A 14,190-nucleotide genomic window follows, 5' to 3' on the forward strand; every position below is an offset into this window, starting at 1 on the left:
ATTTCAGTATAATGGCTCTGGAAAAAAAAAAAAAAAGAATTCTAGACAGATATCCTAAGCTGCAAAACCCACTGTCAATACCAATAAAACGTTTAAAATTAGCTGTCAAGATTGATTTGTACGAGAGCAGCAGCATTCAGACAGCAAAGACCCTCCCCCCCCCACCCCCCATCATATCACATGATTAAGGTATGTAGGAAATTACTACATCTTGAGGAAAAATACCAGTTGAGTGGATGAAATATTATCACTGAAGAGTAATCACATTATAAAGCATGATTCATTTTAAGAAATCTGAGATTTAAAGAAAGCATTACAGTTCCTTCACACTCCTGTCATATGTCCACAGAAAGAGAAAATATGACCAAAACTCAACAAGAAGGCAAAGTTGGGAATACAGAGTGATACGTCAGGAAACATTTTTTTTTTCAACGTTTTTTTTTTGTTTGTTTTTTGGTTTTTTTTGGGACAGAGAGAGACAGAGCATGAACGGGGGAGAGGCAGAGAGAGAGGGAGACACAGAATCGGAAACAGGCTCCAGGCTCTGAGCCATCAGCCCAGAGCCCGACGTGGGGCTCGAACTCACGGACCGCGAGACCGTGACCTGGCCGAAGTCGGACGCTTAACCGACTGCGCCACCCAGGCGCCCCAGGAAACATTTTTTTTTAAAGTGAGACTTGGTAATCAATTTTCTTGTTGCTATAACCTCTGCCACCTTCTCTTAGTACCAAGGCACAACTGTACAAGTGATTATGGGATATAAAAATGCAATGAGTTTTCTTTGGGTCAGTTTACACTTTGGATCAGTAATAAATACAACGCGTGTGATGAAACGGAATTCCCTTCATATCTTCCCTGTGGTCACGGGCATAGTCCCACAAGTAATAATCCAGAAGAATGGAATTGATCTCGCCACTGGTTTTTTCACCCTTGTTTTCAATAAGCTCCAGAAGACAATCCCGGATCAGTTCAACACACCACAGTGAGCACCCTCTGATTTCCACCTCTTGCCTATTCCCATACGAGAGCATTTCTCCTGCAAGGGGGGAAAAACAGAGCAGGAAGTACTAAGTCAGTGATATAAAATCTACTTAGACTTTAAACCACTTCTAAAATAGGCATTAATTCTAAATTACAAGTTCCACAAGAGCAGGGACCATGTCTGGCTTGTCCTAATATTCCTGGGACCTAGCATAGCACCTTGTACATACTAGCTCCCCAATAAATATTTGCTACATGAATTTGGGGTAACCATAAATTTAAAAATATGATGACAAGATTATTAAATTCTTGAAAACAAAGGATTTAAAATTGGATTTGATAGCCAGGAAAGAAATTACAAAATTTGGAGGACTCCAAGGGGACCAAAAAAACAATACCTCCCTTCCCCACTTGAAAATTGAACATTGTTGGCGCACCTGGGTGGCTCAGAAGGCTGTGTCCGACTTCAGTTCAGGTCATGATCTCACAGCTTCTGAGTTTGAGCCCTGAATCGGTCTCTGTGCTGACAGCTCAGAGCCTGGAACCTGATTTGGATTCTGTGTCTCCCTCTCTCTCTGCACACCTCCCCCCCCCCCCCGCCACTCATGCTCTGTCTCTCTCTCTCTCAAAAGTAAATAAACATTTAAAAACAAATTGAACATTGTCTTAGGTACATCCTAAATGCATCAAGGAGAACCCAGGAAATCAAAGTTGTTAACCTGAGCAAGGAAAACCACCACTGTTCTTTGGATTCAGGATCATTCCACCAGCCCTGCCTTAATATGTAGCCAAGAGCTCCCATAGGACTTGCAGTCTCTCCAGTGCCCCACTCCGGGGTGTATCTGATCCTGCAGGATGGGCATTGACTATGTTTTGCCACTGAGACTAGAACTGGGCTCAACAACTGAACTGCCTGTAAGGATCAGAGAGACAGAGTAAGTGAAGGCAGCAGCTAGATGCAAAGTGGTGAGGTAGAGAAGGTGTGCTGCCCTATCTAAAGGTAAGTCCACATTTCTCTACTTTTACAAAAGTCAGAAAGCTTGATTTTCATGTGAAACCTGTCAAGTGTTAGTAACTAATTACAAGTGCTCAAAACACTGTCGAGTCCAGGGCACCTGGGTGGCTCAGTCCGTTAAGCAGCCAACTCTTGATTTCGTCTCAAGTCATGATGTCACAGTTCGTGAATTCAAGCCCTGCTTAGGGCTCTGAGCTGATGGCAGAGAGCCTGCTTGGACTCTCTCTCCCTCTCTCTCTCTGCCCCACCCTGCTCATGCTTGCTGGCTCGCGCTCTCTCTCTCTCTCTCTCTCTCTCTCAAAAATAAATAAATAAACATTTAGAAACAAAACAAAACATGGTTGAGGACAAACAAAACACACCTGCAGGTTACATTTGGCCTCTGGCCACCAATCTGCACCCTAGCACAGAGCTTCAGAGTACCTAAGAGGCCCTGTGATCCACTGAAAAGTGGGGCAATGCCCCAGCCCCACTAGGTTCCACTCTGTCACCTCCAGTCTTAAATGGTATTGCTTAGGGGCGCCTGGGTGGCTCAGTCAGTTAAGCATCTGACTTTGGCTCTGGTCATGATCTCACGGTTCGTGAGTTTGAGCCCCATGTTGGGCTCTGTGCTGACAGCTCAGAGCCTGGAGCCTACTTCGGATTCTGTGTCTCCCTCTCTCTCTACCCCACCTCTGCTTGCATTCTGTCTCTCTCTCATAAATGAGTAAACATTAAAAAACAAAATGGTGTTACTTATATCCACTCCATCCAGTAAATAACTATGTTGAACTGTGTCCCCCAAAAAGTCACATTCAAGTCTTAACTCCTGGTACATGTGAATGTGTCCTTACTTGTAAACAGGATCTTTGCAGATGTGATCAAGTTAAAATAAGGTCATATGGGATTAGGGTGGGCCTTAAATGCCATGACTGGTGTCAGCCCTAGAATCACAGTGAAGAGTATAAATTTAGCCAAATTGCACAGTATTTATAAATGGTTAAAAAAATATGCCTTTGATGAAGAGGGGTTAAAGATAAAATGGACAGAAAAAACATCTAAATTCATACTACAGTGAAGAGACCACATTTATTAAAAAAAAAAAAAAAAAGATAAAATGGACAGAAATCTGGGTAGGTCTTCCAAGGGCTGCCCTGGAGATATTCAGAAGAAAAGAGAGGAAAAACAATTTAAGTGTGTAGCACAACTCAAATCTGGAAGAAGTATCATTGAAGGCCAGTTAAGGAAGGTTCTACCTCATCTAGTCAAGCTACCTGGTTCTAGATTTCACTTTAGTTTTTAAAACTTAGTGTACTATACTAGTGTGTACTCCTTTATGTTTATAGTTTGTTTCTCTAGTTTGCTAGGAAAGTACTTTTGGAAAAAAAATCCAACTTTGCTTAAATAAACTAAGAGGCAGAGAAATTAGTTTGCGCTACGTCAGACTGGCTAAGGATGAAAGAACAAGCCTTTCAGAAGCTGGACAGTTGCAGCTGGATGCCTGGGAAATGGCCTTGGGAATTGAAGTGGACGGCACAAGAATGGTCAGACAACTTTGTTCAGCTATGCCGGTGATCCCTCCTCAGCAGGGTTTTCCTCACGGTAGCAGAGACAACTGGGTGCTACATACATTCAGAAGGAGATGGACAAATTATGAAGAGCTGGAAAAAGGTAGGCGGAGGAGGCAGCATTTGAGCTAAGCCCCTGCGGGTGTGTAGGATTTGAATTGGAAAAAAGAGAATTTGGGTGAGGGAAACCAGGCAAGAGCATGTTTACAGATAGGGGCGAGCAGTGTATACACCAAAAAAAGATCAGCTGCATATGGCTACATGGAAAAGAAGCCCTGAATGCTTAAATGTTTAAGGTATCCAGCAATTAATGATCCAGGATGTGAGCATTATGACATAAAATAGCTTGTGATGTTTCAAATGAAGAAACAGAAGGATAAAATGGATGGCCCAAGGCAGCATAAAAAACTGGTAGAAACAACCACAGCAACAATGGTACCTTTATATTCTGTGTTATTCCTGTTTTGGGTGATTGAAATTTATTTCACAAGAGAAAGTTAGGCATAAAAACTACTTGCTTTTAAAAATAAAGAGTAGCTGAAAAGATTGCATCCCAAAGAGATAAATTAATGTGAAAATCATGTAATTATTTTTCTTATACACAGAAATGTTTAAAACACAAAAAGCTGGGGCACGTGGGTGGCTCAGTCAGTTAAGCATTCAGCTTCAGCTCAAGTCATGATCTCACGGTTCACGAGTTCGAGCCCCGCATTGGGCTCTCCGCTGTCAGTGTAGAGCCTGCTCCAGATCCTCTGTCTCCTTCTCTTTCTGCCCTTCCTCCATTTGCGCGCTCTCTCTCTCAAAAAATAAATAAATATTTTAAAAATTAAAAAAAAAAAACCACCCAAAAGCTAATTTTCACACAATTATCTATACTCATCTATTATAATAAGGCTCCCACTCTTGAGAATGATTCCTCAAATCCAATAATGGTAAATAAATAAGCCTAGAAAAGTGAGTCACTTAAGCAAGGTAACCCAGCGGCAGACCCTGGGGACTCCTGACTTGAAACCCACTGCATATTCCCTATCTCTCAGCCCACCTCATATTTCACAATATAGTGTGCTCTTCAGTGCTTAACTAACACTCTTCAGATACTGCACCTTCAGGACTTCAGTGTTGCACACCTTCATGTCAAAGAAATTTGGGTTTCATTTTATTGTGAGGCCTTGAAATTATAATGTCCAAACGGCACAATTTCCTACAATATCCATATTCCATTGCAGTGTAAACAACAACCAAAAGCAATTTTCTCTGTATTTCAATTACCCTGGCATTTTTCTTTACATGTGCTTTTAACACTAAACAGTGCTTTTTTATTTTTATTTTTTTAAAGGAAAGGAGAACTTCTATGAAAGAAACTAGATAAGAAAGACCGTCTTAATTAAGTTGGCAAACCTTTGAGAAGCTTCTCCAGTAGTTCCTTTGAGTATTTCAGGGCTCCCAGGTGCACAAGAACCTGAGGTAATCTATAGTCAGCAAACATGGTGATACTGGAGATGTCCTTAAAGCAGCCGTCTCCTTCTCCCTCTAACACACTCCACGTATCTGCCACGAGGATTTGGGCCCGTTTGTAGAAAGAAATTTTCTTCCCCTGATGAATGAAAAAAATATAAATGCTACCTGGGTATCTGAAAGCTTTATGCATGCTATAAAAAGAAAGGCACACATTGAAAACATTTTTTCAAGGGTGCAATAATTTTACTGTTGGTGAGAATTTATAGACCTTGACTAGAAGAAAAAGGGAGTCTAATAAATATTAAATTATCTTTCACTCCAAATTTACTTCCTAGATTTTTCAAGGCACATAAAATATAATTGTGGTAATTGTGGTATTATTTAGTGTTCCTTTTCAATGACATTACTTCACATACATATTTCTGCACCACTATAACCCACCTGCTTATTCTTTTTAATGGCTAAACAGTATTTAGACAGTTTCTTAAATTTTTCTGATTAGAACATAATTCCCATTAATTGTGTAAAATACAGAAGAGTATAAAGAGGAAAACAATCATCCTTAAACTCACCTCTGAAGAGAATCACAACATTCATTTTTTTTAACTATTATCTGTCAGATTAATTTACTTCAGAGACAAAGACATAACTGCTGAACAGCCAGAATTTATCAAGCCTACCTTTCTGGAAACAGTCAATATCAATTTGTAAACCCACAGAACAAAACTACCTTCCAATTATATTTACACAAGGAAGAAACAAATTTAGCCATGCATTATAGGATATCGGGTTATAATTTAACTAAAAAGTTCTCCATAAAAGTACAAATACAGATCAGCATAAACTATGGAAAAACACAGATAATTAGAATCTACTCCTAGTCCTAATACCAAAGGTAATAATCTCAAATCATCTTTTATAACTGCTTGTCTGCTAAAGGAAAATAATCAGTATTACTGGCTCCCAAAATTTGTCCTGACCACCTTGGAGAATGTGTTAAGTAAGAGAATGGAAGTAAGTAAAAAATGAAATTAAATTCTTCAAGGAAAGGCTCCATGTGAAAATTCCTTAGGATGATAATACAGATTCCTTTACTTACAAGCAAAACAAAACAAAACCAAAAAACACTTCCAATGATACTTTGTCCCAGTGAGAAATAACTTAACATTGCCTGACCTTAAGGTATACCCACTGCAATCAATCCAGACCTACTTTTACTAAGTAAATTGTTTAAGGCCACCTTTAAGAAATTCAGTATTTTGTTTTCCAGGGCAAACACATATGCTCATTTTCTGACATGATGTAAAGTCTGTAAATTAAATTGAATGCTGCGGGGGGGGGGGGGGCGGGGGAGTGGAACAAATCACCATTAAGAAGTATCCCTACATCGTTTGGGAATAACATTCCCAAACCTATCAAAATATGACAGGCTGGCAATTGTTGGACTGGACTTACATTTGGGAACTAGGTTTATATTCAAGTCTAGTATATTGACGAGCAAGACATAAAAGTTAATATACAAAACAAAATTGTGGGGGCACCTGGGTGGTTCAGTCGGTTAAGCATCTGACTCTTGATTTTATCTCAGGTCACGATTTCACAGTTTATGAGATCTAACCCTGTGTCGGGGTCTGCGCCAACAGTGCAGAGCCTGCTTGGGATTCTGACTCTCACTCTCTGCCCCTCCCTCACTCGCACACGTGCTCTTTCTCAAATTAAATAAAAAACATTAACATTTTTTTAAAAAACAAAATAGAAGAAAACCCAGAATAAAATTATATATCAGACACAATTAATACATCATGCTTTCTGTAATAGATAAAAGCTATTGTCTCCTGTTTTTAACAAGATTCACAGATCAAACTAGAAAAATATAAGAACCAGACTTATGTAACAAAATCAGTGCTAGCATGGAACAAAACATAAATTGTCACATCATGACCACTGTTGCCATGGTAGCCAACTAGGATATCACAAAGATTAGATTATAATACCTTAAAATGAAAAAACAAAACAAAAGATTCAAGTGAGGAATCTAAAAACAAATTCAAGTCATCAATAAAACATTTTCTTAACAAGCTGATACGGTTTGAGTAATCAAATGATTTTAGTAATCAGAGTCTTCATCTCTAAAATATTAATTGATCTCACTGAAAATACCAGCAAATCCAAAATAACAATTCTCTATGTGTTCTATAATATTTCTTTGTGAATATTTTCAAAATAGTAACTTCATAAAAAATTATCAATGAAAAAAATCCATGACCATGAGTTGATTTTCTTCAACCAATTTATCATGAACAAATTAGAAAGGTCAAAAATTACAAATGTTTAAGAGAAACATAAAATGTTATTGATTAAAGTATCAAAAGAGTTCTTGTTTTCATGTATGTTTATCAGTATGTCAGAGTGAAGACTATCACCTAAGGAAAGCAATTTATTAGGACTTTTAACATGGTTACCAAATAATCTAATTCAGAGCTGCTTTGGAAGTACATATACAGTATCTGAATTCTAAAGCTTCTTGACTGACTCTAGAATACAGCCGGGTTAGGAAATCCCTAATCTAAATCTGTCTGCATTTAAACTTTCTAATTTTATCAGTTTATTTATAATGTTTAAAAACACAAATGATAATCTCAGTAAATAAATATCGACGAAAAACAATTATGACTATTTTATGCAGCTTTTTAAAGATTTAAAAACATAGCAACCAATACCATAACCATGTTATGAAGGGGCCGGGAAAAGGGCATTCTCATATGCTGCTGCTGATCATCTTTGTTATTATCTTTTTGGAGAACCGTTAGCATTTTTATGTATTACAAGTCTGAAAATCCAGGCCATGCTCTGACTCAGCAATTCCACTACTAGGATTCCATTCTAAGAAAATAATTACAAGTGTTAAACTATTGTGCAGTATTGCTTATTATCACATACAACTGAAAACAACAAGACATAAAATTCAATTTAAAAAATAAAACTGTGGGGGCGCCTGGGTTGGCTCAGTCGGCTAAGCTTCCGACTTCAGCTCAGGTCACGATCTCGCAGTTCGTGGGTTCGAGCCCCGCGTCGGGCTCTGTGCTGACAGCTCAGAGCCTGGAGCCTGCTTCAGATTCTGTGTCTCCCTCTCTCTCTGACCCTCTCCCGTTCATGCTCTATCTCTCTCTGTCTCAAAAATAAATAAACGTTAAAAAAATTTTTTTTTAAATAAAAAATAAAACTGTGTATCAAATAGAATTACTGTGGTAAAATAGTTGGGCAAATAAATATGGGATTAGATAGCCATACAGTGTAATACTGTGAAGTCATTAAAAATGGTACTATGCGAGGTGTGTGGGTGGCTCAGTTGGTTAAGCATCCAACTTTGGCTCAGGTCATGATCTCATGGTTTGTGGGTTCAAGACCCACATTGGGCTCTGCATTGACAGCATGGAGCCTGCTTGGGATTCTCTCTTTCCCTCTCTCTCTGCCCCTCCCCCACTCACGCTTTCTCTCTCTCTCTCTCTCTCTCTCTCTCTCTCTCTCTTCTCTCTCGTAAAAATAAGCTTTAAAAATATTTTTTTAATGGAAAAAAAATTGTGCTGTGAAAGAACTGACATAGAAAAGATGTTCATATGTTGACTTTTAAAAGTTTATACAGCATGATCCTAACTGTCCCCAGCCCATGGTATAGACATTCACACAAACACACACATGTAGAAAGACCAAATTATGAACAGTGATTACCTCCTGGTAGAATAGAGACTGCTTCTCTGTACTTTTCAAATGCTATAATAAACATGTTATACTCTTGCAATTAGAAAATTCTAAAACATGAATAAAAACATACATTTGATTTTAACACTTTCTGAAATTCAAAAGTAGTCCCAAAAGGTCCAGAATTCCTCCAGATTTGGAGTTAACTTCTCAAAGTACTTCAATTATTTACGTATCTTTTATTTAATTAACTAACTTTTGAAGATTTTACTTTTAAGCAATCTCCATACCCAATGAGGGGCTCAAACTTACAACCCCAAGATCAAGAATTACACACCCCAGGTGCCCCTTATTATTTACATATCTTTTTTAAAATTTTTTATGTTACTTATTTATCCATTTTTACTTTAGAGAGAGAGCGAGTACAAGTGGACAAGAGGGGCAGAAAGGAGAGAGAAAGAGAGAATCTTAAGTAGGCTCCATGCCCAGCACCAAGCACAACACGGGGCTCTCCAGCCCACAATCCTGGGATCATGACCTGAGCGGAAATCAAGAGTCCAACGATCAGGATGCCTGGGTGGCTCAGTCGGTTAAGTGTCCAACTTCAGCTCAGGTCATGATTTCATGGGTCATGAGTTTGAGCCCACGTCAGGCTCTGTGCCAACAGCTTGGAGCCTGGAGCCTGCTTCGGATTCTCTGTCTCACTCTTCTCTCTGTCCCTCCCCCACTCACGCGCTCTCTCTCTCTCTCTCTCTCTCTCTCTCAAAAATAAACATTAAAAGAAAAAATTAAAAAAGGAAAAAGAGTCAGGGCTCAACTGATTGAGACACTCAGGTGACCCTATTTATGTATCTTTTCAATGAATATGTAAAGATAACTATAAAATGGACAAATTGAAGCATTTAGTGAGTACCCACTACGTGCTCAGCATCATGTTAGAAATCATAGGAAATATGCTGCTTTTGGGTAACACTAATGACAATCTTTTGGAAAAAAATGAAAAAGTGTAATACTCCTTTAAGAAAGTATCAGAATCCTTAAGTATGATTTTTGTTACTTTTGGGGGATTTTTTTTATAAGAATGTTTTATTTTTACTTTTTTATAATTTTTTAAGTGTTTATTTATTTTTTAGATGGAGAGAGAGACAGAGCACGAGCAGGAGAGAAGAGAGAGGGAGACAGAATCCAAAGCAGGCTCCAGGCTCTGACCTGTCAGCACAGAGCCCAATGAGGGGCTCAAACTCATGAACCTCAAGATCATGACCTGAGCCAACCGAAGTTGGACGCTTAACTGACTCAGCCACCCAGGCGCCCCTATAAGAATGTATTCTAGAAATAAGTACTGATGGGAAATGGTTCAGGTACTAATATTCATTTTAAAATATGTCAGCCTTAAAATTAATCTATACTCTGGTACAATTTTTAAAAATTGAGGGGCACCTGGGTGGTTCGGTTGGTTGACCGTCGGACTCTTCATTTCAGCTCAGGTCATGATCTCACAGTTCACGTGCGGCTCTGCGCCGACAGCAGGGAGCCTGCTTCAGATTGTCTCCCTCTCTCTCTCTGCTCCTGCCCCTGCTGACACACGTGCACAAGTGCTTGTTCACTTGTACTCTCTCTCAAAATAAATAAACCTTTAAAAACATTTTGAGCTTTTCAGCAAAGCAAACCATGTTTCAAATAAAATAGAAACTCAGCACATTTGCTTACTAACTTGGAATTATAAGCTACAAAAAAAGTTTACTCTTTCTTCCACAAAAACAAAAACTCACGACAACTTCAAAGCAAACTATATGCTATCATGAGTTTATTCCATTCTGAAATCATGTTAAATTTACTCTTAGCCCTTTCTACAACCATGTTGATTCTGGAATACATGGATTCTTAGCCACCTTTGATTTCATTTATACACTAATACATTTAGATGGCCTGAAGGATGCACCAAGGAACTTGATCCACAATTTCTTTAAAAAAGGCTGAAATGACACACTTTAAAGACAAAGATAAATCTCAAAGTAACCTCTGCATTAGCAAAATGCTTAGAACAAAATGAAATTCAGCAGTGGTCTAGGGCTTCTTTTCTAGGAACTGCCTCTGCCCCACTCAAAGCCCCTGCAGCCGCACGTAATTGGTCATAATCCATGCCAATTCAATCAGCGTTTGACCAGGAATTTTAGAAGGTACCTGAGAGAGGGTGTCTACTTCTCCCTCTCTCTCTGGTGGCTGAAGCAATAGGATACAAATTCATGAACCTTTTCTACTTCATGGAGAAAGCCAGCCTGCAGTCAGAGAAATATGGAGCCAAAAGAAACAGAGAGACTGAATCCTGATGGCACTGAGTCCCTGACCCTAGGTGTTCCTATCCCTAATACCCATCCCAAATTCTTCATTTTGCTTAAGCTTTTTATAGTTTTGTGTCTGTCTCTTGCAATTAAAAGAATCTTAACAACACCACCACCAACAACAACAAAGGAATCTTAACATATATAACCAAGCATCTCTCACTTTACAGGAGAATTGAAATGCTAGCTATTTATTTCCTGACTAAGTGAAATAAAATAAACCAGTTAACCTTTCTGTTTAGACTTTAGTTCCTGGTCTGCAAACAGGACAATAATGATCCTTGTCCTTAAGCCCACAGAGCTCTTCTATGGATCAAATGAGAGTGTACAGGCAAACACCCTGTAAATCATAAAGAGCAATTTAAACAATATTATTGGTAATTGTTGTTAGTTGTTGAATTGTGATTTCAAAAGGGTAGCTTAAAAATGTCAATGTGACTTAAGCATTCATTAACTTATTCAATAGATTTATATTATGCGATTCCTCTCAAGTTGCTTTCACTTCTATGTCACAGTGACATAAAATACACAATGATAACAAATTCTAAAAGAATTTTACAAAAACAGGGGCACCTTGGTGGCTCAGTCAGTGAGTGTCCGACTTCACCTCGGTTCATGATCTCACAGTTCATGAGTTTGAGCCCCATGTCGGGCTCTGTGCTGACAGCTCAGAGCCTGGAGCTTGCTTCAGATTATATGTGTGTGTGTGTGTGTGTGTGTGTGCGTGTGTGTCTGCCCCTCCCCCACTTGTGCGTGTGCATGCTCTCTCTCTCTCTATTAAAAATAAATGAACCTTAAAAAAATTTTTACAAAAACAGACTCTGGGTGTATACTGGGGGGGGGGGTATACCAAATGTTAGCCATTTTAAAAGTACATCATCTATTTAAAGTAAATAAAGAAAATAACACTGTTAAAGTACTCTGTGTGAAAAAGAAAACACACAGTATGTATATATACATTAGATCTGCCAAAAATTACTTTTTATTAGAGAGAATTTAGAAATATTTTCTGGTTTTCATCCAATGAACTAAATTTTTGGAAGTTCCAGAAGGCCCTCATTATTCCTGAGTAGCAACATCATATTGAAGGTCCAGTGTTTTTTATGTTTGAAACATTTTAAAAGGACAAAGAAAAAGGAACAAAAGAATAAAGGAAACACACTAACTAGAAAACATAAAAGAAGTAACCTCTTTGAAACACTACTTAACAATTTTGTTCCTGTTCCTTGTCCACAAGGAAGGAACTTCAAATTTTAAGTGTTTATTCTCAAAAGTAGTTCTGGAAGTAAAAGAGTTAACTAGGAGAAGATAATTAAGAATTCTAAAGTCTCCAACAGAAGCAACTCACCTCATACTGAGTCACATCTCTGTAAGAAGGAAAGCTTTCGACTACCAGGTGCATTAACTTCTGAGCGCTTTTTTCACTTTTTCGGACACAATTAAGAAAAGAGCCTTCAAACTTCTCAAGCAGAATTTTCCCGGTTTCATTAAGAATCCGATGCCTCTCTTCTATCAAAGGCATGGGAACGTCCGTGTCAGAACGGAATATGTGCTGAACCTGATCCAGGGTCACTGTGGCATAGTAGGAAGCACTAGTTATCGGGATCCCTTAGGGAGAAAAGAAAATGCAGAGGAACAATGTCATACTTTTATATTCATTAGACCCTAGCTTTTACAACATACAATAGGAGAGCAAATGAGTGTTACAGGAATGCACGAAAAGTGGATGAAGAATTTAAAAATCAGAAGCATTTATTTTTTATTTACTCATCTGTATTTATTCATCCGTTTCTAACAATTGTCATATTACATCAGATGTATTTTGACTGCATAAAATGTTATAGGTGTCCCTTTGTTCTTCAGATGTCATCAAAGTGACATTCTTTAGAAAACTGACTTTTATTCTTAGCTGTGCTGATGATAAACATTAGGATCATTTCTCACTGAGAATGGACTTATAGCCAGCCTCCTCTCACACTTCTATTTTAAACAGAGAAGAACTGCTTCACTTTAAGCAATGAAGAACTTCAAGTTCGCCGTATTAACCCAGACGCCGGACCCGCTCCTTGGGACCCTCCCGCTGAACCGAACCCTGCCTCAGGTCTGACAGGGGGCACCAACCTTCGTCGAGGGCTCTGTTGACCGCGGCGCACAGGGACCAGTACCCGCTGTACGTTTTCCCCCTGTACCCCACCAGACATTTGTGCTCCTCATGCTCCGACCAGAAGGAGAAGTTGAGCGTGTCTGTCACGAACACCCAGTTGACCGCGGCCTCGTCAGCCGCCCTGGGATTCAGCTCGTGAAGGGCCTTCCAGCCCCCCAGGCGCAGCTCGGGCCCCGAGGCCTTGGCGAGCAGCAGCTTGGCCACCCTCCGCACGCCTCCGCCGTCGATGAACACATCCCGACTGTTCTCTGCAATGAATTTTGCAGACTCCCTGGGAGGAAGGGGCCCGTCCATTCCGCCCCTCCCTTTGGGACTGGGGAACGTCGCTTTCACCCGCCCGCTGGCCAAACTCGCTTCCCTCTCTGAGCGGGGGAAGGGCGCAGGTCCCTCTGCAGCTCTCCTTTCCTACCCACCGTGGGATCGCTGCCCTAACGGGGTACCGCCCTCGCCCAGCCGCACTGAAACCGGACAGGGCGGCCGTGTTCTGGGGCCCCTCCCTCCACCGCACTCCCAGGCTGAACAGCGGAGGCCACGGGGCCGCGCCCCCGGCCGGGACCGGAGGCACTTCCGGGAAGGCTGCCCCGCCCACTCTCGCCCAGGCGCGCGCCTGGGACCCGTTTCCGGTTCCGAAGACCCGGAAACTGCCCGGAGGGGTCCGGCGGGAGCTGGCAGGCAGTTTTCCTCCCTCCTGCCCTGGCGTACTGCTCCGCCATTTTGTGCACGTTTGCACCCTCTCTTCGGGCACGTGGTACTGCGGCTTGGCGCGGTGGCCTGAGTCGCGATGACTGCGAGCGGTGCGCAGCGTTGCCTTCGGCTCCGGCCCCTCGCCACTCCGGGTGGGTGACGTGGGGGCAAGACGCCCTCGGCGACCCCCAGCATCCGGGTTCCTGGGCCGCGACGAGCGTGACGGCGCCAGTCGTTGCAGGGGGCTGAATCGCCCCCAGGCTGCGACACGGATTGGCGGGTCCCCCACAACCCCATTTC

At 40.7% G+C, this 14,190-nt stretch overlaps 1 protein-coding gene across 2 annotated transcripts; it reads right to left on the minus strand.

Moving 5' to 3' along the window:
- Positions 1 to 624: 624 nt before the first annotated feature.
- On the minus strand, positions 625 to 13,727 carry CD4H9orf64 (chromosome D4 C9orf64 homolog). 2 transcript variants are annotated; one of them, XM_030292661.1, is made up of 4 exons: positions 13,164 to 13,723; positions 12,391 to 12,650; positions 4,942 to 5,137; positions 625 to 1,036 (listed from the first exon to the last, which is right to left on the minus strand). In XM_030292661.1, the coding sequence occupies exons 1-4, from the start codon at positions 13,498 to 13,500 to the stop codon at positions 804 to 806; spliced, it is 1,026 nt and encodes a 341-aa protein (XP_030148521.1). In that variant the 5' UTR covers positions 13,501 to 13,723; the 3' UTR covers positions 625 to 803. The 2 variants fall into 2 exon arrangements, with proteins under 2 accessions (XP_030148521.1, XP_030148522.1); XM_030292662.1 differs by lacking the exon at positions 625 to 1,036 and adding an exon at positions 2,793 to 2,919 and having other exon boundaries at positions 13,164 to 13,727.
- Positions 13,728 to 14,190: the final 463 nt, after the last annotated feature.

The sequence above is a fragment of the Lynx canadensis genome, chromosome D4 (assembly GCF_007474595.2).
Source record: "Lynx canadensis isolate LIC74 chromosome D4, mLynCan4.pri.v2, whole genome shotgun sequence".
Lineage (NCBI taxonomy): Eukaryota > Metazoa > Chordata > Mammalia > Carnivora > Felidae > Lynx > Lynx canadensis.

Coding starts and splice junctions, on each gene's coding strand:
- CD4H9orf64 (XM_030292661.1), bottom strand. CDS start 13,500: ATGGACGGGCCCCTTCCTCCCAGGGAGTCTGCAAAATTCATTGCAGAG. Junction 12,651..13,163: donor CAACAGAGCCCTCGACGAAG/GTTGGTGCCCCC, acceptor TTTCTCCCTAAG/GGATCCCGATAACTAGTGCT. Junction 1,037..4,941: donor ACTGGAGAAGCTTCTCAAAG/GTTTGCCAACTT, acceptor CCCCCCTTGCAG/GAGAAATGCTCTCGTATGGG.